At 40.2% G+C, this 24693-nt stretch overlaps 1 protein-coding gene across 1 annotated transcript; it reads left to right on the top strand.

The window, feature by feature from the left end:
• Window positions 1-823: 823 nt before the first annotated feature.
• LOC101168137 (rho GTPase-activating protein 32) lies at window positions 824-24689 on the top strand (the record flags this gene model as incomplete). Its single annotated transcript, XM_011482436.3, has 23 exons — window positions 824-1218; window positions 7654-7767; window positions 9996-10101; window positions 12152-12243; window positions 12458-12542; window positions 14770-14856; window positions 15231-15368; window positions 15470-15562; window positions 16719-16841; window positions 16964-17041; window positions 17136-17217; window positions 17300-17449; window positions 18419-18521; window positions 18970-19114; window positions 19431-19513; window positions 19834-19941; window positions 20061-20206; window positions 20272-20485; window positions 22080-22228; window positions 22920-22994; window positions 23079-23486; window positions 23607-23741; window positions 23917-24689. Coding segments are annotated over exons 2-23 (3462 nt in total), but the record flags the coding sequence as incomplete, so codon positions are not given.
• Window positions 24690-24693: the final 4 nt, after the last annotated feature.

The raw sequence follows: 24693 nt of genomic DNA, 5'->3' as shown, positions 1-24693 counted from the left end.
TTAATCCCAATTTTCTTCATATTTGTCCTCCATCATGAGAAAAATGCTACAAGAACATGTTAAAACACCATTTTTATGTGAGTGTGTCTTTGAACTATTTTTTTTTTTTTTTTTTTGTGAGGAGCTGTAATACATATGCTGGACACATGGTGTAAGTGTTGGGTAGAAAGTTTAGTATAAAACAGGGTGATGAAGCTCTTTAATCAGGTCAGAGGCTATGAATAAAAAAAAGAAAAGGAAAAAAAAACACCATGTCTAGGTCACAGAGATAGCAGAATTGTGTCTGGTTTCAGGTCCCTCCAAAAGAAAAGTAGAAAAAAAATCAAATTGACTTAAATCTGACAGACACACTTAAGTAAAACTACTACAATATTGTGGCAGCTGAGTCTCAATGAGGAAACTGAATGAAGGGAAAGAAGATGAAGTTTGTAAGACTGACCTTTGTGCTTTTGCTTGTTCTCCCTCAGGCAGGCTGGAAAGCAAACAACAGAGCACTTATCTGCATACTCTTCAGGAAAATGAATGGCTCTCTTCAACACTGTTTAAATACTCAGACTCTTCACCTAAATTTCAAGTTTATGCTTGGGGGGGGGATGGGGGTAATTTATTATATGTATTATGTGCTTTGTGATAATTTATGTTTATGACAGGAGAAAAAAACAAAAATTAAGTAATTTATCAAGCATGATGAGAGGCTGAGCTTCATAGCATCCCTTAAGAATAAGAATGTGTGAGGATGGGAGACATCAACAGCAGTTTTCACTCCTCTCACTGTTGCCACCCACTTATGTTGGAGCGTTATGTAATTCTGTACCAAGCATTACCTAACACAACTGCAGCTCCTTCACTGGATGGACACCATCCTCCTCATCATCATCATGAACGGGGCTCGCGCGCACACACTCACGCATCCCTCAGATCTGGGTGCTTGACTTTAAAAGACGAAAAAGCTCTGGGATTCCCAGAGGGTTAAAACATCCCAGGCGCGGGCACGACACCAGTTCAGCGGCGCGCGCGCTCTCGGCAGCTTCAGTTTGCGGAGAGGGACGCTCCTACACTGCCACAGCTATGCCGCACCTAGCCGGGGCTTTTTTCCCTGCACGGATCTACCTCAGGTGATCAGCACGCGTCCAGCCTGTGCGTGTCCGCCGTGCGATGCTGACGGCATGTCTGCTCGTCGACGTGCGGCATAGAGGAGCGGGGCGCGCGCACTTACAGGTATGTTTGGATGATGTTCCGGCGCATCGGCTGGCCTGATCGCACATTTGGCTTTTATTTTTTTGAAACCCTGTTCGGATGGAGTTGACACATCGTAGCGGGTGTGCGCGCGAGTGCGCACGCGCCGGGCGCGCTTAGCACTCTGTGATCTATCAGGCCCAACAGGTCAGAGTACACTGGCTGTAAACTTTCCAGTTTGGATTTTATAAAGGACTGCGTTTTGAGCTTTACTGCATCACACTTTCGGAAAAAAACAATACAAACAAACGAATAGAAAAACCCCAAACAAATGTGGAATTTTTTAAAATCTATATTAACACAGTTCATTACTTTTCAATGACATTTACTCATTTTAAGCCGGTGCACCTGTTTTAATCATTGACTCGTGAATTGTAAATATTTTAGCTCTCGTTACATCCATACAATGACTTGCAAAGCTGTCGAAAACTGCAGTTCTCTTGTTTCCAGAGAGGTGCTGCTGGATCATTTTACATTGTAGACAAGGAGTTCAATTCAATGTTTTCTTGTCTTGTAGTTTTCTGCTTTTGGTGGAATAATCAAACTGAATAGCATTTGATTCTTTATTTCTTTTAATTAAACACAAGTTAATTTGCACGAGTGTGTATTTCATTTCAGCATAATCTGATTTAAGAATTTCAGCAGAGATAATATCTCATAAAATCCCAGAATTAGTTGTTGTTTAAATATTAAAGTTATGCTGTAAACTTGGCTTTACCACAGTTATAGTTAATGTGAACTCTTCTGGTTTGGGTTGATTTAGTTTAAGGTTTTTCCTTCTTTTTTTGGCATTTCGTAAAACAAATCCAAGTGATCCTTTAATTAGAGGGAAGTGTCTTTAACCACCTTACAACAACTGTCAAAATATTGTGAAACGTCTTCTCTTGTTGGCATGTAGAGATGATAAAAAGCATGTTAGCAGTTTTTACTAGTGTAATGGGAACTGAGAAGCTGAACGTGCATCGACTTGAAATTAAAGGAAATTTGATTAAAAATGTTTGAAAGCCAGTCACGTGTTCTAAGTTGTGTTTGAATGTTGTTCACCTTTTGACATAACCCCTCAGGGTGTCACCTCAGCGAAACAGCTTTCACTGATTGGCACAGGTGGTTTGGCAGATAATTTTATGCAGGATGCCCTTCCTGACCCATCCTTGTATTTTATCTGGGCTGGGGACCAGCACAGGGAGACCCAGACTTGGTTCCCCTTGTATTAGGCAGTATAGTGTGAAGGGTCTTGTGAAGGGTCTAGCCCCCTTTGAAACGAACCTTGGTTTCCCATGCACCTGTCCCACACGCAGCCAACTGAGCCATCCAGCCGCCTCTATGTTGTGATTAAACACCATCTGATTTTACACCTAATTTCAATTGCAGTTTCTTGTTTGTTTGTTTTTTTACACATAATAGGCCAAGTAAATAAGTGAGAACATTGGCATCTTGAGCACCAAGCTATAGGACTCACCATTTAAATAGCATGAGGTAATGCAGTCCAGTGGGAAAAGACAAACTCAAAAACAGAGTTGTGTCCCTGCAGTTGCTGTAGATCTTCCAGTGTATTATGTAAGCCTGTGGATATTTCTGTAATCTTATATGCCTGAATGTGAGCGTTCCTCTCGAGCTTTCCCATCGTACTCCATAAATATTTGGCTGACACTAATGATTTTCAAAAAATCCTTATCTTTAGATCTTATTGAAAAAGGGCTGAATCTTTCGCTTAACGCCTCGCTGTTACGCTTCTGTTGTTTTTCCTGGCCGACAGATCAGCTTGTTGATTTAATATTTGGATCTCAGTTCTGGGCTTCATCACTGACTCCCAAGATTCAGTCGTGGGATGAAATAATCTCACCGTGGTCGAATTTAAGAAGCTTATAGAATCAAATGACCCCCACACCACCACCCCCATCGCCATCTCTCCACCAAGGTGACACCAGCCACAAAGCTCCAACAACAATGACGGATTTTGTTCTGGCGGCAGCGGCTCATGGCGGATGAATCCCGCAGAGCCGCAGAGGGGCTGATGATCTGTCAGGGCTACAGGTCAAAGGTTCAGGCTTCATTTGCCTCCTTGTTACTTCATCACCAGGCTGGTGGAGCATCAAGTAACAACGAATGTTGTCATGGTAACTGTGTGGCTTTCTGCGGTTTCTCTTTCCTTTTGTTACTGTTGACCAGAGTTTCGAATGAGAGCGTGAAACTGACTTTGACATCGTTGCTGTGGACGTGTCAGACACTGTCTGTGTAAAATCAAAAGTCAAAATATATTAAAAGGGCAAGCTAGCTGTGAAAATCTTCCCTGCCTTATTCGAAAAGTGTCACTTTACATTCACCAAACCTTGGAGATGGCCTCAACTCCATTTAAGATATTTTTTTTGTTCTGCTTTTGCAACCTGCCACGCATCCTGTAAAACACAAAGGCGGTGATGACAGCCGCTGAAGACCAGCCTTTCTCTGTCAGAACATGATGGAATGCCAAACATCAAAACGCTCAGCAGGTAGCTGCTAATCCTTTTTTTTTATGCTGGAGTTGTTTGTCTTCAAATGAGATGTAATTATAGAATGCGTGCCAAGAGTGAAGGGAGCTGCTTTTGTCCAAGGCAGTCTTGTTGGAAACTGAAGCTTGTTAGGTGGTTTTTGAAAACAAGAAGTCCAAAAATTTGTAGATAAATCATCTACTTTCACTTGGAAGAATAAAAATTTAAGGTAGAATGATTATTTTTAGTGTTTAAAATTTTACGACATGGCATCCATATGCATGGACTTCACTTTTTGAATTATTTTACCAAAGTAGTTAACTCATCTTAACTGGAACCCTGTGACTATATGTGTAGAGAGTTAGCTCAAATATTACCTTGGGTCTTAAAAGGTTAAAGTTAAAGAAATAATGTCAACATTTAAATTAAAAAAAATTGAGAATTGTTTCAAATTTGTGCTTGCTGCCTAGCGGTTTTGAATTATACTAACTTTTATGAACTTGGGTTTGATTCCCTTTTATAGCACTGGATTCACAGTTCAAAACTGGCCTGGACAATGAAAAACTGAGAGTAAGGAGGTGTGTAGTTCACCTTGTTTGGCAGATGGTTACATTAACATCTTAACTTTGTGTCAAACCAACAAAGGCTGGGCGCCCTGAAAACAAGGATCTATTCCAAAAAAATCTTAACAAAGAGTTGTCAATCCAATACTCAATACTTTGAGTCCAGTAGGAAGAGATTAGGGGCCATTTTCATGATTTTTGTGTGACCCGACTGTGAAATCAGTCTACGGTCTTCCAGTTTCAGTGCGAACCGTAGACTCTAGCATTTGACCTGGCAACAAACTGCTCAAGCGTGGTGCAAAAAAGGGAACAGCCCACAATATAAATCTAAAGTCTGATTTAATGGCAAGTTGGAAAATCATAAAAAAATGCCACAAGAACATGTTAAAAACAACCAAAACACACACTTAAATGGAGAATGTTTTTTTAAGTAATGCTCCAGCCCCAAATGAAATCACTAAAGCCTCCTGAAATTAATCTTTTTAAAGTCACATCAGACCAAAAGAAAAAGAAAGAGCAGGAACATTTTAGGGAAATTTAAAAAAAGAAAATCTAACAGAGAGGGTGGCACATTTTGGTTTCTGTATGTGAGTCTGCTTTGCACAGTTGGTTCAGCGTTCTCTTTGTGCTGTTTGTCCATTTCACCACTCATAATTGCGAGTTCTTTGTCAAATGGTTTGCAGGTTTGTTCACATGCACACATCTGTGAACCTTCTTGCACAGAGACACTTTTAAAGCCCACAGTTTTGTCTTGTGCTCTGCAATGTTCTGCACAGCGTGTTCCTGCACTTGAAAAGATTTGCAGTCTGAGGTGAAACAATCAGCAAGGTCATGTGTCCTGTTCACTGAATTGCTTTGTTTTAATCACAAGAAGGATTCAAACGATCAGAAATCTCAACGATGCATTTAAGTTCTAGAACCTTAGTTAAGATTGTTAAAATATTTAAGCTTGTGTTGCATATTGCTTTTGCATTTTTTTAATTTTTTATAAAAGTATCCAGATGCTGAACCCAAAAGGGCCATTAAAGCACTGGTTCATGGAACGTTTGTTATCAGTCAGTGAAGTTCCCGCCCCACGTGTGATAGGTTTTGCTCTGCTTTGGCAAGTTTGTTTTGTCTGATTGAAAGGAGATACAGTATGAACGTTGGATGGAGTGGAATCTGACCTGGCCCGTATTCTGTCTGCTCGTTCACATTCTGCTGAGTCAGGAGGCTTTGTGGATGTTCATCAGCAGCAGCTCAGTGGGACTCTGGGCCACAGGGGCTGATGGGAAACTGTTTCCACAACAGCCCCTCATTTAAGCTAATGAGAGCCTACTCATAAATGCAAAGCAGGGCTCCATTAAATTTGTTCACAGGAGTTTAACAGCATTATTGTTAAAAAAAGAAACTTGTCCGGCAAGTATATCTTTCAATTTTACAAAAAGTTGATTATTTTCGCACTGTTACTACAGGTAGTTTAGCACCGTGGCAAATAATAGTAGTTATTACCACAGAAAAAGAAAACGAAATGGGTTAAAACCAAAACATAAAGAGAACAGAATAACAAAACCAAACAGTTCAAAGGCAGAAAACATTTTTTTTAAAGATTTTAAATCTAACCTTGACATAGAGCAGGGCCATCTGGTGGTCTATCAATGCCATAGCAATGTAACTATTTTTCAAAAGTGTAGAAAACTGTGCTATCTAATTATGTTTTTTGTTGAGTTAAATACATTTTCCCTTGTTATGAGAAATGATAAAATAATTATTGAAATAAACTGCAAACAGCAACAGCAATTGCAACAGCAATTCTCATATTCCATGTTCCACACTGGCTTAAAAAAGGAATATCAATTATAAAATTTAAAGATCAAAATCTTGAAATACAGCAATACTTAAAACTTGAAAACTAATGACAAGGTCATTTTTGCTGCAGTCTCAAAACTAATGTCTTTTGAAGCAAAAACCTTCAGCTTAATTGACTGGTTCATAAAACCCAGATTAAAAAAATGTTGCTAAAGTAAGATATTGATTTTATTTGATTTATTGTTAGATTTCAAGCAATAATTATAGACAATACAATAAATTTGTTGGATTAAATTTATTAAATCCATTTCAGAAATTCAGAAATGCACTTATTAGAAAAAAACAAAGATTCATAAAAATGTAAGAAGTTATTCTCATAATCATAAAGATTTGCAAAAAATGTACACTTTTATATTCATTTTATAGGGGTTAGTACCTACTATCAAGCAGAGTTTAATTTATTGCTTTGCTTGGGAAGAAGCAAATGTATATACTCTCACCTCCATTTTTGACCAATCAAAAAGAAAATCAACATGGTTTTATTAACAAGAGGAGCTCCTAAGTTAAGTTTTTCTTTTTCTTTTATCTTTTTTGTCAAGTCATGTAGTCTCAGTTTGCTAACTAAAGGGATTGTTTGCTTTAGGTGGACTTCAGAGCTCTTACAATGACCTGTTTTTGAGCCCACATACCCTCAGGACATTGCTTAGCCCACATTGGTTCAGCAAGTGGTTATGGGAATGTTGTAGAAACACAGTGAAGTCTGCTTAATCAGGACATTTCTTCTGTTTGTTTGCAGTGCATAAAGGCCATTTTGATTCATACATTTTTATTTTGTCTCTGCACGTTTGATCTTTGTTATAAATCATAAAAAACGTGATCAAAATTTTAAAAAAAAGGACAAACTTTACCACTTGGAATTTAGTTTTTTGTACAGTTTCCATTTCACAGTTGTGGAATTACTGTGTAAAATAATGAAACATATCTGAATTAAGCATTGCCACAAAAAACTGTTTTAAAAAGAAATTATTAGAGCAAATCGTAAAGTTGTAAAAACATGCTAAAAGGCCATGGACTACCAAAGGTTCATGGGCAGAGGTGGTTGTGTCCTGTCATACCTTTACAGCAATTTAGATTTGTTTTAACTCAGCTTAAGATACTATGCATTTGTTTACATTGCCCCGCCTTACTCATCATAGATCCACATCTCTAAATAAAACTACAGTTTGTCAGGATAAAAACCAAACTAATAAGGATATTTTAAGAACGGTTTATTACCCCATTGTTAGACCACTTTAGATGACGCTGACAGACCTTTTTGCGTCAGAGCTGCAAGAAAAAAACCTGATATCCTTTGAACTTGCAGCCTGTCATGTTTTATCCCTGAGACAGCCCTGAAGAGTGTAGCATGATGTCATCACAGATTACAGTCTGGGCTCCCTGGATTGCAGCCCTGAGAGATGCCCACACTGCAGCCTCAAGTGGGTTAGCGTCTTGCAGCTTCATGGTTTCGGACTCATCCTGCCCCGTGTGTGATTTCTTACTGACCCTACCCTCACTGCTTTCTGCTTCTCTCTCCTCCCACTCACGTTTCTTAACAGCGGGCTGTTGCAGCAAGGCGGCATCATGGAGACTGGATGTGTGGTTGCCGCGGTGATTGAGAATGCTGCCTCAGGACCCCAGGGAGAACCAGGAAGTAGTGACGTCCTTGAAGGGTGAGCTCCTTTTTTTCTTCCCTTTGCTTCATGTCAGCTTATCTGGGACATGAAAAGCCGTGCATTTTGAGTTGCATTTGTGTGCGTCCACTGTATGTGAACGCTTATGTGGGCATTTGTACGTGTGTTTGCATTTGAGATACTGTCTGAATTAAATAGGAATAGTGTTGAGGCTAAAACGTGACCCAGTTATCAGCACAAACTGTCCTTTTTTTCAAGATTCACCAGGTGCAGATTTCACTTTATTCCTCATATATTTTCATTGTCTGGATGTTTTGTTGTGCCACAGTGGACACAAAAATTACACAGTGTTTCTGTGTCTGAGGTCAGATTGTCTGATCTCATCAGACTGAGTCAGTGTAATAAATCCAAGCTTCGTTAAAGTTTGTTTAAAGGGACCTCGCCCTTCACTCCCAAATACGCTGAGTTACATGAGACGGAAAGGTTTTCTAAAGCACTCCCTTGTGTGTGGTTTGCTTTATGGACCAATGAACAGACAAGCTTAGAGCGCAAATAAAAGACTCAGTGGCTTATTATAAGCTGAAGATCCTGATTTGATGCAAACTGCAGGACTGCAGTTTGTTTTTTTGCTTGAACTAAATTGCTACTTGTCTCCTCTTGTAGGATTGACATTTGTAATTTACCAATAAAAGTCCCTGCACACAATGCCATTTGAGGCTTGTTGTTGCAGTGTCATGACTGCAGTCCAAGCCATGACAAAGCCTCCAGTACTTGCTGCCTTTAGTGCTTTTTCTCCAACTCTTAAAAACCCACTTCACTGAAAATCATGTTGGCATTTTACTGATGATGGGGGATATATATGAAGAAATTTGAGGTAAAAAAAACAAAAAACTGAACATTTCATTTATTCAGGCATCTTCAAAACCCGTTTTGTCCCTTTTGGGGTCACGGGGTTGCTGGAGCCTATCCCGGCCACTCGTGGGTTAAGGCACGGGACATCCTAGACAGATTGCCAGTCTGTCGCAAGGTCTTCTGAAAATGTCTTTACTCAAATTGTTGTGAAAAAGGAACAGGTTAAAAATGTATTTGGAAAACGCCTGTGGCAGTAACATAGGTGTTATAGTCTAAGGCCATGTCTCACAGCCACTACGTACATCTTGCTCATTTTCCAATTATGAAATTTCGCTTTTTGGTTATACATGCGGGCGCCCGTGGTGCAGTGGTAAGGCGGTTGATCCATGATCGTAAGATTGCAGGTTCAATTCCCGCCTTGCACACCCACAAGTCAAAGTGTCCTTGGGCAAGGCACTGAACCCCACCTTGCCTCTGGTGTTACGTTGGCGCCAGTGCTCGGTAGCAGAGCTGCCATTACAGCGCCTTGAGCCTTGTAGGTAGAAAAGAGCTATTTAAGTATACGCCATTCATTGATGTGGTGTCTGTTGAGGGTTTCAGCCAACGGATCTGTATGTGTTCAGTTTGAGCTGTTCAAAATTTTTGGTTGGTTGAGAATTACGCAGTTTAAGCATAATTTTACGTAGTTTATACAAATTTCTTATGTAAATCTTATGCAATTGTGGGTGATTTTTGCGATATGCATACACAAATTTGTTGCTTTCCATAGCAGTTCCATGTATGTCTAATGGACTTTTCATGCATGTACCACCGATATATTACTTTTATATTGCGTATATAACGCACATATCACATTAAAATGATGTAATTGATCCACAAAGCACTAATGGATTGCAAGGTTCATGTTCTACAATGATTTAGTTGTTCTTTGCGTGGTTTATTCGTACTTCTTTCATGGTTTTAACGTGGTTCATTTGTAATACATCTGTGAAAATTTCACATGAAGACCATGACTTTTCTCACTTTCTCCATTTACAGTCACGTATGACCCATTTTCATACATGCAATACAGTATGGGCAAAATCTACGTAGTGGCTGTGTGACATAGCCTTTAAGTTGAGGGTGTGAGAGGCTGTAGGGCAGTGTAAACAAAGGGATGATGGGAAGTGAGAGAAGGCTTACTCGCGCACAACTGAGAGGTGAATTTCTAATGACCTACTGCTGTTCTGCAGAAACAATTTCCTGGAAAATAACACTGGTTTATTGATTTTAGCTAAAAATGGCATAATTATAATGAAAAGACCACTAGAATGCCTTAAATTAGTTCAAAAGATGATCAGAGTGGGTCTTTGAATGTAAAACTTCCATGATTTTATTCAGTATTCCTTTATTTTTTAAATGTTGTCTGTCTGCAGAGATAGGCTCCCATCTGTGGACTTAGAGATGAGCAATGCCTTACTTCCAGCTACCAGCAGCACTCCTCTAGAAGAGAGGCAGCCACTAGAAACATCCAATGCCATGGTAAGCGCCCACGTACATGCAGTCACACACATGACTCTGACTCATCAGTGCAAGAAAATGAACATGGACTTGATGTCCTTCCTTGAGGCGACTCTGGCCTTCCTTACAACAGCTAGACTTTTCATCTCTATATATAAAGCTGTGACTTGCAAATGCAAAGGGTGAAGCAGAAGTAGAAAAGTATGGAGGAATCTCAGAGGCATGAGAGCAGTTGTTTCTAAAACAGAAGATTCCTGTTTTGATCACTGAAAATATTCTAGTCCCATGAAGTTGCAACATTTGGCGAGGACATTTTGGTTGAATGACTCTTGTCATGTTTTTTTATAAACATGAAAATCTGAGTTGATGAGTGGTTTTTTGTTTTTGGCTTTTTCTTTTTTTTTTGTTAAAACCTATTTTGTTTTGTGGAGACTATAATTAAAATCTGAGTTGATGAGTGGTTTTTTGTTCCTGCCTTTCCCCTTTTTTCAGGTTTGCGCATTTTAGTTTGTGATGTACGACGGAGTTTTAGGGCCAGTTTACAAAAAACAAATGTATTTTAAATTATGACTTTTAAGTCGTGAATTTCCGAGAACTAAAGTCATAACTGTTAAATTACGAGAAAAAAGTCATAGATTAACAAGGAAAAAACACAGAAGTTTTCCATTTATCTGAGCCTGGATTGTAGATGAAATATGTGAAGCCTTTTGTGAAGCTTTATTTCTGGATAGATTTAACAAACAAAGAGATTCAGAACCTTTTGGCGACTCAAAATCAGATTATTGTAAGTGGAGCCAGCTTTCCGGGGTTTGATGCCAGTAAAGCGGAGTTTCACATGTAAAATAAGGAGCTCAGAGACACGTTTGGGTGTAGAGGACCGCTGCAGCCTTTATTTTCCTTTTCATTCACATAACCTGAAGTTCATCTGTCACCTTACGTCATGAACCTGTCATCCGAACACCAATGTGAAAGTAAACAGTGTTACATACGCCCCCCCCTCCAGATGATACGTCCCGTTTCAACATAAAACAATAAAGAGGAATGAAAGTAGTCTGTTATATTAGCATAAGAACGTTAAAAATGCCCCCAAAAAAGTGCTTCTCCTCAGACGGAAGCATCACACAAACGTAGAGATCTTTGGTCTTTGGTAGAAGAAGAAAGGATTCAAGTGGACAGCTGCAGGGACACCGATGGCTTCATCAAGGGCTGCAGAGATCCTGCAAACCAACCATCAATAAATAAAACATTAATAAATCGTAAATCAAACAAATGAGCTTCCAAACAAGTGAACATGGCGTTCACTTGCTGCTCTGTGTGCTCACTTTCACTTTAATCTCATAAAATTATGAGTTTTGTTCTCGTAAATCTACGTTTTTAAATCTACGACTTAAAATCTTGTAATTTTACTTTTTTTTTTTTTGGTGGCCCTAAAACTCATTCGTAGCGATGTTATTTTTACTGTTTGTAAATATTTTTTTATCCTAATATCCCTTTAAATTTATTGCTAGTGTTTTTTTCTTTTTCATTTGCACTCATTCTGAATGACTTGGAAGCAACACATCTACATCCATGAATGTTAACATCCATAGTTCCTCAGCTGAGTGCTTTGCGGAACAGCAGATTTTGATAACAGCAGATTTTATCAGTGATCAGAATTTCTTTTGGCTTATTTAAAAAAAAAAAAAAAGAGCACTCCTTGAACTGCAACTATAACTTCAGCTCTCAAATAGCACTTAATACTTTTTAAGTCTGGATTGTAAAAAAAACTTTCTATGTTTTCAACAAAGATTTAAGAAGTATAGCTGATAAAGAGCAGCCTGCATGTCACCAATTAAATACGCAACCTGAATATTTAATTTGATCATACATTTTTTTAAAGTTAAAAGTAAAGTTGAAAAAACTTTACATGCTAACGAAATATAAACACATGTTCAATGTTTTTATTACGGTTGTAGCCAAAAAAACTGATTTCTTTCAGGTCTACCTCGGTTCCTGAATGTATTTCTGTAGAAAACTCTTGCATTCCTGTGACGGGATAATATGTTTCCTTTTCTGTTGGTTGCATTTGCAGGTGAGGACTGATGACATCACCGAGCTCCCCGCAGAGCCGCTCCTGCGCTCCTGCGTCAGTACAGCAAGCATGAAGGTCAAGAACATGAAGAAGTAGGCGCTCTCGTTGACAGCGACTATGCTATTATAGGCTGCAAACCAGGCCTTTTATTCAGGCCACTGAAATTAGGTCCAGTGAAATAATGGTGATCTCTGTCACATACTCTGGTCTGATCCCTCTGGTTTGCAGCTTTTTTTCCCCCTACTTTGCTCTGCTCCTTAACACCGTGACTTAAATTGTGATGAGCTGCTGTTCTGCTTATTTCAGGTTAACGTTCCCCAGAGGTCACTTCCCCAGGTTGGCAGAGTGCGCCCACTTCCACTATGAAACTGTTGATTTTGGCAACGTTCAGGTGAGTTCTGACAGTATTCAGCAGAGACTCACTGTGTTTTTGGGATTGGGTCTTTGGCTCAAGTTCAGCAGCGGTTTTGTTGGGTTGATCCAGAAATGCTTAACGGCCGAATCATTACTCTTCTCTTTAACTATTAGTTAGGTTTTACTCAGGAGGGGAGAAACAAATGCAGACTTTTTTTGTTTAATTACCAGCATTTTGATAAGGAGGTGCAGTTAGGTCCCAGTGTTTGCTCAGCCTCGTGTGAAAATGGCTGTTAACCGCTTGGATAAACTTGGTGCAGTTCCATATGTTAACCAGCAGAGTGCACACAATTTCTCTGCACATCCAGAGGCTACTGGGCTGGCTGAATGCAAAAATGTGCATGAACATTTCCTGGTGCATATTGTTGGGTTACATCCATGCATGTTGCAGTAATGAGCTGATGAGCTGCATTGCAGCCGGCCTCTTTACTCCTTTGGATCGTGGAGCTCCGTTTGGGTAAACACCCTGCTGAGGCTGCCGTGACTGTGACCAGTTCATTTGTTCTGGGGATGGAATTGGAGCAGCACAAGGGTCCCATTGACCTTGAAAATCTTCATAATGAAACAAAAAGCTGAAAAACCCTTTTTTTATAAAGACTAAATAAAGGTTAGCACAGAAGAGCATTGTGAGCCACTATGCGCAAAAATCTTTGACTCAAACTGGATGGTGAGCCTCTGCTGTTCTGCCTCCTGTCATGCTATTGTTTTGCCTTTAATTTTGAGACTGTAGCAGCATAGAGGGAGGGCAGAAATCAGATCTTCTGCTTTCAGAATAGCAAAGGGCAACACAAGGATGGATTCTGTCTGCAGCCACACCGACTGATTCCCTCTCCAGATTAGCTCTCCTTGTTTTGAAACGAGGAAGGGTCATCTATCTGTCTCACGCTATATAGACGGGCTATTGCGTCTGCGTGTTCTGGCTGAGCCCATTTTCTGGCAAAACCCCCTTTTGTCACCGGAGAAAAAAAGAAAGGATGCGAGGGGGAGGGTGATGGAGCACGGGATGGGGAGGAGGGTGAAATGATCTGAGGAGAGAATCAAGGAGGAGGGGGGGGGGGCTCAGGCGCACACAGAGAAAAAGCATGCTCGTTTTATGTTTTATGCTTGGAGTAAAGCATGGGTATGGGATCATCCAAAGTTCGTTAGAGAAGCTGGAGACACCAAGAAGGTGAGTCAGGAGGTGCAACCTTTTAAAGTCTTTTGCACTCAGCTAAGATTTGGCGTTCTGGAGGAGCTCGCTGTGGTCCAAGCTTGCAACTGCACGCACAAAGAAGGGCTGCTTCGCTCAGCTGCAGATGGAAATCTGAGATGTTTTAGAGGGAGGTAACATGAACTGTTTACCGGCTGTCGTGTTAGCTGCAGATGTTTGGAAATAAATGAAAAGACGTGGGTATCTTTCTGTGCAAGATCCTCTTGACATTAGCATGCTTTATTTTGAAAGGAGGTCTTAGCATCATAGGGGAAAGAAATGCTAATTAGAGCATAGGTGAGGGTTTTGTTATCTTTTCTTTTAAAATTTCCTCTGTTTCTCAAACTACTTCCGAAAAACAGTTATCATAACTGGGTTAGCCATTGACATCTATCAGAAACTGAATGTCAAAGTTTGGGTTTGATCAATTTTTGGGATAAATCATTGTGGGGAAAAATAACTCTTTAATTTTGATTCTTTTATAAATGCATTTTCTCTTTCTGTGGTTTATAAGGTTCTGCTTTTATTCCATTGCTCTTGTGCAGTAACTAGGTCGCAGTATGTTGTGTAACAGTATCTGGATGAGTTGCAGTTATAAATAACCAGAACTTCCCTTGGCTGGAGAGCCTTTGAAGTCTTTAGTTACGCCTGTCAATATATTCCCAAACTACTTCAGGATTTAGATGCTTATTAGCTTTGGAGTACATGAAACATGTCAGCAAAAGAAATACAGCAGCTGATCTATTTTACATTTTTCCTTGCATGATTTATGCAGATGTGGGAATATAGATCACATCTAAATGGAAGGGAAAGCTCCCGTCTTATTTCACAATTTCCCATGATTTCAAGCTGCTTGAGTTTCTCTCCTTCACTTATAATATGGCTTTATTATTTCATTAGCTGAGGATGTGATGCACTTCTTGTATGCCAAAAAGGTTGCTGTATAACACTCATACAATATTTAGACTGGCACTGCTCTCTTAGTGTTTGTTTCCTGGTTCTTTTCTCCCTATAGCTGACCTTTGCAGAGGAGCAGAATGAAGGGCCAAAGGTTGGTCTGGACTCCAAAGAACTAATCCTTCTGATCCAGATCACTTGTCAGGTAAGACTGCTTTGACAGTTAAACTATTTAAAGACCCGCTTCAATGAAAATTGTGTTTTTTTTTAGTTTTGTTATTAACATGTTCCTGTGGCATTTTGTTGGTGATGGAGGACGGAGGTGAATTTCTAATGAACTACTGCTACTCTGCAGAAACCATGTCCCAGAAAACAACACAGGTTTTTTGATTTTGCCTAAAAATGGCACTATCATAATTAAAAGAGCAATAGGAACACTTTTACAATAGATCAAATGATGATCAGAGTGGGACTTAATTGAAAATTCATCTTAAATGGCCTTGAGGGTTTTATCCAACAAAACCCCTAAAAACAAAATTTATGAGACTTCTGATGGGTTTCCTGTATTTTCTCTATCAGGGGCGAAGCTGGTTGGTAAGGAGATCTTATGAAGACTTCCGGGTGCTCGACAAACACCTCCACTTGTGCATCTATGACCGCCGTTACTCCCAGCTCACTGAACTTCCACGTCAAAGCACACTGACTGACACCTCTGAGGTACAATGACCTCTTTTAATCTCTGATGTTAGAGACCAGAGAAAAGTTCCCATGTCTGCCAGTGACATTCTAAATCTTATGTTGCATCCTTTTCCCTTCAGTTGGTTGCAGCAATGTTGGCAGCCTACCTGTCGCGTTTTTCTGCCATCGCAGACAACAAGATCAACTGTGGTCCAGTGCTGACATGGATGGAGGTAACTGCTTTTCCAACAAGAAACAGAATGTAGTTTGTTTTTTTACATTTAATCTTTTAATCATAAAAAGAAAATAGAATCAAATAAAAACAAGTAAATGAAAAAAAATAAGGTGGTATAATAATTTAACAACTATTTACAACAGTGCAGGCAAAAATATGCAAGAATGTGCAAACGTTATCTGTTCCCCTGTGAGTTGTTGTAACGTGTTATTGTGTAGGGTATGAAAGATTTCCTGTTACACTGGACCTTTACAGCTTTTTTTCAAAAGGGAATCAGGTCACAATATGCATTTTTGAGTCAAGCTGGATCAAACCCGACAGTTAGACATATTGGTTTAGACCAGTGGTCCCCAACCTTTTTCAGGCCACAGACCGGTTTAATGCCAGAGATTACTTTCCCAGACTCGCCTGTATGAGCCGGAAGTGGGCGTCTGATTTCTTTTTATAGCTTACAGTTTCCATTACCTTTTGAGGGTAAAGTTTATCCTCATCATCATATTTGAAGCTGGATTAAACTTTAATTGTAGACTAGATGTCCCCGTATTAACCAACAAAATGTAATATAGGTTTTTCATTAACCCATAACTGTCAAAGTGGAAGCTAAGAAATGGGTGCCAACTTTAGCCTCATATCACTAAAACTAACTTTCTAAAATAATATTAGATGTCAAAATGAATCCATATTTGAGTAAAGACTCCTGTTTTTGTCTGTTTTGGCTTCAAATTTCCTTTTTTTTTTAAATTAAAGGCTTTTCTATTCTTCTTCTGTTCTGCGAAAAAAAACTTTTCAAATATGTTTGTTGTTTGTTAACTTTGCTAGCTTGAGTAAAGAAGTACTTTTCCAAAATAAAACTTCATTCAGAATCAGATTTTAAATAAAACAGAATGTTTCTTTTCTCTTTGGCCTGGTACCAAATGTTTCATGGACGGGTACCAGTTGGGGACCTCTGATTTAGAAGAAATAGCACATTATCTGAAGAGTAATAACAAATTTTTCTCCATCTGTAAAAGAGCAGGAAGCATCAGTTGAACTCTGATCTAAGTGCCAATAAGACCAAGAATACTAAAATAACTCAACCCAGAACTGGTTGCCTTTGATGAAGCTCCAGACCTCTCAAAGCTGGGCTCACATGTCGTCTTTACTTTTTCCTTTAGATTGACAACAAGGGGAACCATCTGTTGGTGTCGGAAGAAGCATCGATCAACGTCCCCGCCATCGCAGCCGCCCACGTCACAAAACGCTACACAGCGCAGGCGACAGACGAGTTAACCTTCGAGGTAACAGGGTGTCGCTCGGCGTCGCCCAGGTTGTCCCTGTCTTAGCGTCCTGTTCCAGCATATTTTTTTCTCCTGAAGCCTTTGTGTGTTGAGGTGTGAATGTTATCCTCTTTGTGCTGCAGGTGGGGGACATTGTGTCAGTCATCGACATGCCTCCTAAGGAAGACACGGGCTGGTGGAGAGGGAAACATGGCTTTCAGGTAAAAGCCATGTTCAAAAACAGCTTTTTTAAAACCACAAAATCCTTTAATCCCTACCTGCATTAACTTGTTTTTTTTTCTCTTCCTCCTGCAGGTTGGTTTCTTCCCCAGTGATTGCGTTGAGCTCATAAATGAGAAGATCCCCTCTAGTGTTCAGAGCACCATCCCGAAACCAGGTAGTCCTCATTGAGGAAATTTGACTAAAGGCTCAGAAAATATGTCATATGTGGCTGATATGTAAATGTGTGTTTATGTCAGTGTTTAAGAAACACGGGAAGCTCGTAACCTTTCTGAGGTCTTTCATGAAGTCTCGGCCGCCGCCACAAAAGCTCCGGCAACGTGGCATCCTCCGAGAGCGGGTGTTTGGCTGTGACCTCGGGGAGCATCTCCACAACTGTGAACATGAAGGTAAAATATTTAATGGTAAAACTTTGTTTTTTGTTTTTGTGGCTTACTTTGTACTATTGACAGTTGATCCTTTCGAATCAACCAGACGCGAGAATTCAGGAAAGATGTGTGCTGGATTCGCCAAAAGTTTATTATCACTGAATTGGAGAATGAAACCAGTTAATAGAACAAAAAATTGCCCGTCATGATGCATTCATATATTCTGAAGTTACATTATATGACTATTTTGTTTTTATATCATCTGGTCTTTTATTTTTCTTGGACATAGTTTCTGTAGAGCGGCAGGAGTTCATTAAAAATTTGCCTATTAATTGTGGGTGGAACTCTTGGCGCTTAGTAAGCCCACCCCTACTTCCCATCATCCATCTGTTTACATGCTCTCCCACTAACTTACATTCCCTCACAACCCCGACCTAACATTAGTGGTACAACATAAATGGTGAGCAATATTAGATCCAGCCGAACAGTTTTGAGACTGATTTCTGCTTGGATGAGGACAACAAAGACGCAAGTGGATCTATTTGTCTGCAAGTGGATGCCTTAGAATGGAGCAAAGCAGGGAGCCTGTGGTCTACCGACTGTAGCTTCTACGTCACAGCTACATGCTTTTTCAAACAGCATTTTTTGTCTGCTCCTGATTCACAACGATTTGAATAAATGCAGTTTTAATCTGAAATTTTTTATATATGCCCTCCAACATGCAAAAAAATGCCACAGGAACATGTTAAAAACACCAAAAAAATCCTTTTTGGGGGGAGGGTTTTTAAAATACAGTCCTTATTCTCCACATTCGCACAATAGCTACAGAGTTTTTAGCATGGAAAGAATGTAGTCACAATTGTTGATCAAGGAGGAAAGACTGGACCTAAAGAATCAATTTTATGACTGACTGTTGAAATACAAATCACATTTATCACGATAATTGTGGATAAATAATAGCAACTTGCTTATTGAGTTTTCTCTTGGCAGTCCCACAGGTGGTCAAGAGTTGTGCCGAGTTCATTGAGAAGAACGGAGTGGTGGATGGAATCTACAGACTCTCAGGGATTTCCTCCAACATTCAAAAACTGAGGTTGGTTCATGTTGTTGACTTGAAACAGTACGGTGAATCCAGCAACACCAGGTTCTGAGGATCTCATTCTAAATATCTGGAAAACAGTCTTGTTACGGGCGTTATTAGTCTCACTTTCTTTTTCTAAAACAAACTAAAACTAACTTTGAATGGCCTGAATGGAGCTCCTTCTTCTGATCACATATAATGAGAGGAAGAAAAACTAAATAATTTTTCTGATAAATGATAATATTCCCTTTAACCATACTTTAAAGGGATTTTTCAAATTTAGCAATATAGAAAATGAAACTATACCCTAATTGGGAATATTTTGTTATTTTTAGAATAACTCTTAGATAATTATAAAAAGGAAACAAACAGGATTGTTCTATGGCTTCATAAATTGTTAATTTTTCATCTTGGTGGGCAAGCAGCAGCATAATTCACAAGGTGTGTCTCTCCTTTTCAGGCATGAATTTGACTCGGAGCAGATCCCAGACCTGAGCAGGGATGTGTTCAAGCAGGACATCCATTCAGTGGGATCCCTGTGCAAGCTGTACTTCAGAGAGCTGCCTAACCCTCTGCTCACCTACCAGCTCTACGACAGGTTCTCAGTAAGGTCCAGGGCAGTGGTGGAGGTGGGAGTTTATGCGGGGGACGAATAGGAAAACAGGCACCTCAGAGTCAGGGTACTGAGAGGAAAAAAGCAGACATTCAATTTGATGTTATTTTCAAAGTCAGAACATTAAAATATGTCACGATTTCTAGTAACAATATGGAATAGTTTTGCTGAAACTGGCTGGGAATCAACTGAAACAGGATGCTTAAAAAAGATAAAGGAAGACTTGTGGAGATGTTAAAGCAGCTTCCTGCTCTGACTCTTAATTATCTCAAAGATGTGAGCTTGGTTTGTTCGCTGCTTCTTCACAGGAAGCTGTGTCTGCAGCAACGGATGAGGAGAGGTTGGTGAAAATCCACAATGTCATCCAGCAGCTGCCTCCTCCACATTACAGGTCAGCTCGAAGGCTCACTGCTGCTCTCTGCTGGACGGAAGTTTAAGTTAAAACTGAGCAGAAGGAAGCACACCTTCAGTGCCTTGAAGTGAATTTGCAGTTAAATTACTCATTTTTAGCTTATTTTCAGATCTATTAAATAGCTTTCCATTAGAAAAAGTAATTCATGTCAATGTATTTCCTGCTGCACTAAATCCAGTACGATATTAGTCATTGCTCCACCTGCTGGTAACAGGAAAGATGACACTTTTCTCAATGACCTACATGAGTCTCCATAACTTGGCAGAAAAATGAGTGCTAACCTGATTCTAAATTTCCAGGACACTGGAATTCCTCATGAGGCACCTCTCCCGTCTGGCTACGTTCAGCGGCATCACTAACATGCACACCAAAAACCTGGCCATCGTTTGGGCCCCAAACCTGCTCAGGTAACCATCACTGTCATGGCACTGCTGAAGTCACAGGCTTTTCTGTAACGCTGAAGTGGGGCATGTCTCAGTTGCCCAAAGCAGTGAAATAGGTCATGGTGTGCTGTGCTCTTTTTTAGGTCCAGACAGATAGAGTCGGCCTGTTTTAGTGGCACAGCTGCGTTCATGGAAGTGCGCATCCAGTCTGTGGTGGTGGAGTTTATCCTCAACAACACAGAGAGCCTGTTTAGCGCCAAACTCAACACCATCATTAGAGAAAGCACTGGTAGGTTTTTAACATAAAAGATAATTTTTTTTGATGAATTTATCTCATCTTGTATTCCATTTTAGGTAAAAGCACCTTATCCAGACCAAAGTCCCTGATGGTTTGCTCCCCTTCCACCAAGCTGTTGTCTTTGGAGGAAGCCCAGGCTCGTACCCAAGCACAGCTTGGTTCGCCGGCTACCACGCCCTGCCTCACCCACAGTGACTACATTGAGGTCGGGGAGGGGCCTGAAGCTCTCCTCGGCAAGTTCCACACAGTCATCGAGCTCCCAGTGGAGAGGTAGATTAATGAGCTGCCACAGCTGTCCTCCATGTGTGTCTAATATGAATCCTTCCTCTGCTTGCTCATCACTCTGCAGGGGCGTGATTTGATATTTCACCTACATACTCTAAGGCTTTAGAGAGGAAATGATTCACCACACGGAGAAAGGTTTCGGGATGCCTGAACTTTATTCTAATAGGAAATTAAACAACATTGCACTTAAGATAAAGATGGCTTAGCTCTTTAAAAGATGCTTTAGTATTTATTAACATTGGAAAAGAAAGATTTCTTGCATAATTTTCACATTCAACACAATTTAAAGACCTGATGGATCTGCTTGTAGACGATTAGAGCCATGTACATCTTTGTTTTTCTCGTCCGAGCTGGCATCTGGCTCAAAACTGTACAGCTAGATAGCTCCAATATCGCTTGCCATTTTTGTTGCACCGGTTCTTGAGCTGTTGGTTAGCAGAAGTGCATGTAAACAGATTGGGGATGGGAAGCGGACAGGCTTGTTCCGTGCCAACAGTCCCATCCAGAACTCAAAGACAAATTTCTAATGAAGTACTGCCGCTCCACAGAAATTATGTCCTAGAAAATGACAGTTTCTTTTAAATTTTGGCTAAAAATGGCAAAATCATAATTAAACGACAACTGGGAACACTTTTAAAAGAGATCAAAACATTACCGGAGTGGGACTTTAACAGAACAACTTATTCTGAGGCTTTAGAGACAGGAAAACAATGGCAAACAATGTTGCTGTTAAACTCTTTAGGTTTAATTATTGCAATATTTTTAGGGAAAATTCAGACATGGCAAACTATTCAGAGAAACGTTACATAGATCTGTCAGGAACTGGTGTAGGACCCAAAATACAGGAGACCAGACCAGGAATGGTGACAGAAAGTTAGACATTTAATAAATAAGCTTGAACAAGACAAACCCCACAAAGAAACAACGGTGACATGACAGAGCAGAGTAGAGTAGATGACCTGACAAGGATGAAAAGGAAACCAGACACTTAAATAGGCTGAGGGCAATTAACTGAACTGAAGACAAGTGTGGATCATGAACCTGAAACTGGTATGACTGACAAAAAGAAACCAAAAACATGTCCAAGAATAACAGAAAACCAAACTAAACCACAGAATCATTACAATATCAATAGTATTTTGCCAGAAAACTACTGTTCACAGACCATATACCAGCCTTATATGTGTTCAGCTCCTGTTTCTTCCATTCTAACGTGGATGCTGATTAGTAAATGATTTTACTAAACATTATTTTAAATGTATTTAATAGAATGATTGTGGTAATTTATGTTAAGAACAGAGCATACCAACATTGTTGATGCTTGTGATTTGAAATCTGTGCTAATTATAATAAAAAAAAAAAAAAAAAAAAAAAAATGAAATCTGTGCTAATAACTACTCAACACTATTATTTGGGAATAACTGTTTTCATTACTTAATGATTTAGAAGCCTAAGCATGGAAAAAATTAAAGGTTCCTGCCCTCTAATGTTTTTGATGTCATCTTCCTCCTTAGTGGAGCATTTTTTTAAAAAGACTGACAAGTTAAAGTGTTAAATGGGATTTGTTCCTGTGTTGCAGCACTAAGCGGCTTCCTGCCAAGGCTAAAAAATCTCCTGTGGGGAACTGGCTCTCTTTTTTCCACCTGGGCAAGTCACACTCTGTGTCCAAGCGTAAACTGAAGCGACACCCCAGTGAACCAAATGAGATAAAGAGCATTGCACTGCCAGGTCAGCTCACCGCTTCTTCTCAAGCAGCCTGAAAATGTCATGCTTCTCTGCTACTTTCAAGGACTGTTTTTTTCCAGTTAAATATGTAATTTAATTCTTGCACATCTTGACCCTATATGACCATTTGTATCATAGTATTTGATTTCAGCGACTTCTTGTCTCATTGGCATGACCCAAAGTCTCCTAAAAAACATTTAACCTAACTTGGTCTGCATGTTGTCTGCCCTGTAGTTCATCATCATTCCACTACGGGCATTAGAAGGGCTTTTAGTGCTTATTTCAAAATGTCTGATTCCATTAAATCTCAAAAGCACTATTGGCGGGAAAAGTTTTGCTATGTTTTTAAACTTAATGGTGAGAATAAGTCATGGATTGTTACAATTTTTTTATGATTACGATTTGCATTGAAAGACTGGAAAATGTTTTTATAATTAATTCTTTATAGTACAGTTTTATGTAAGTATCAAATTTGAGACAGTGGGTAGATACTGTATTTTTTTTCTGAATACCGTACTTACTTCAGTATTTTTGCATCTTCAACTAACATTGTTGTGAGCAAACTTACCAAACCACCCAACTCACCATTATTAATACTGTCTATATCTCATATAAAATGTAATTGCCAAATATTTCTTGTAGATTTCTTGAAAGGCTTTGAAAAATACAAAAACATTTGTTCAAATTTTTGCAGGTGGAAGAGGACACAGCGGCACATTGCGCTCTACGAAAAGTGAAGAATCTCTCACTTCTTTACAAAATTTAAAAGGTAATTATTAGTTGAACTTTGTTGTTGTTTATTTCTGAGACTGATGGCAAAAAATAAGAATCAATGTTGGACTTTTCACCTTAGGGGATCGCTCGAGTTACCGCCCTCTCCGACCTCGTTCAACAAGTGGGGCCATTTCTCCAGTCAGCAGAGAAGACCTGCACAAGACCAGGAGAAAAGATGACATTGAAAACCCCCAACTAAATGAGGAGCAAAGCGACGAAGATCAAACCTGCACTGCAGGTGTTTCTCCTCCAAACATGGAAGACGATCTGGATCTTTCCCCGCCAGCTACAGGCATTTCTTTCCTAGACTTTGACCCCATGAGTTTTCAGTGCAGTCCTCAGTCAGTAACGCCTGCTCTGCAACGCAACAAAGATGGGAGTAAATGGAGGAGAAATGCAGGATGTTCCAATGAGTCTGAGCCTGTCTCCTCTCCAAACAACCTCGGTAGCCCGCACTCTCCAGATGTCAGCCCTGTTCTTGGTAAAGGTGGGAAAAAGATTACCGCTAAGCAGCTCTCACCCAAATTGAAGAAAAAATCATTTAAAATGCTGGCAGATGGTCAGACTGCCTCTCTGGCCCCTGAGCCAAATTTCTCTCCCCAAGTAGATAAGACTAAGCCTCCAGTGGCAGATGGAAAAGAGTCCAGAGTGTCCTTTCAGCGGTGCAGCCCACACAGCTCTGCAAGTCAGATGTCAGCCATGACAGACATCAGTCAGTCTGCACAGAACCTGCCCGATCCAGGTTAGTACCACTCCTCTTATAACATTTTTGTTATTTAATGTGTAAAGCTAGTATTTATCTAATTTTTTAACTTTATAGTTTCTTATGAAAGCTTTTGTGTCTTGTCCCATCATGTCTTACCATAGCTTTGTTTGTCCTGTCATACTGTAGCGTTGTTTGTCTTATCCCTCCCCAGGAACAGATAGACTTATGAGTTCAGTTTCTGTTCTTCCTCCTCATCCTCCTTTGACGAGTGCTGCACGCAAGTTGGCCTTGGCCCTGGCTGAATCTGCCCAGAAGGCCGCCAGTGGCCCCCAAAGAAAGAGCAACACCCCGCTGCATCTTATCCAGAGACAGGAGGTGCATCACCCGCCTAGACCCTCAGTTCTGGACGTCAAAGGGTGTCCCCAGGAGTACTGCTTCCCTCGCAAGTCCCCCTTTTCCTCATGGCAAAGCCCTTCGGAAGTGGGCTGCGGCCCTGACCCTGCTCATTTTCAGCGTTTGCACCTTCGTTCAGAGCCGCTAAACGTCAGTGACAGTCAGGAAAGCACATGTAATTTCACTCCTAATGTCAGTCCTCTTGGATCAGGGAGCTTCGATGAAGGGAGCACAGAGGGAAGGGAACAGAGAGACGACAAAGAGTCGGAAGAAGTCACACATGGCAAGCACGCGTATCACAGTGTTGGAGTTTCAACACCCTGTCAGCCCGTCTGCCCAGCCTGGAGCCCGTCAGCTTCTCCTATATACGCCAACACTGACTCTGTAGATGCTTTTAATTTCCGCGCTGTGCTAGCAGAGTCATCAATGCCAGCCTCCATTGAGGAGGTTTTTCCTCGACAGTTACAAACCCCCTCTTCTCATCTTTACTGCTTGGAAGGAGACAGAGTTCTGGATGTCTTAACCCATCATGTAGATGATGCCTACAGTAAGCATCGACCACATCTTTATCACTTGCCAAACTATTCAGGAATAA

This window comes from Oryzias latipes, chromosome 13 (genome assembly GCF_002234675.1).
Source record: "Oryzias latipes chromosome 13, ASM223467v1".
Taxonomy (NCBI): Eukaryota; Metazoa; Chordata; class Actinopteri; order Beloniformes; family Adrianichthyidae; genus Oryzias; species Oryzias latipes.
The sequence above is the reverse complement of the archived record's forward strand: the minus strand, read 5'-3'. Positions and strand labels throughout refer to the sequence as shown.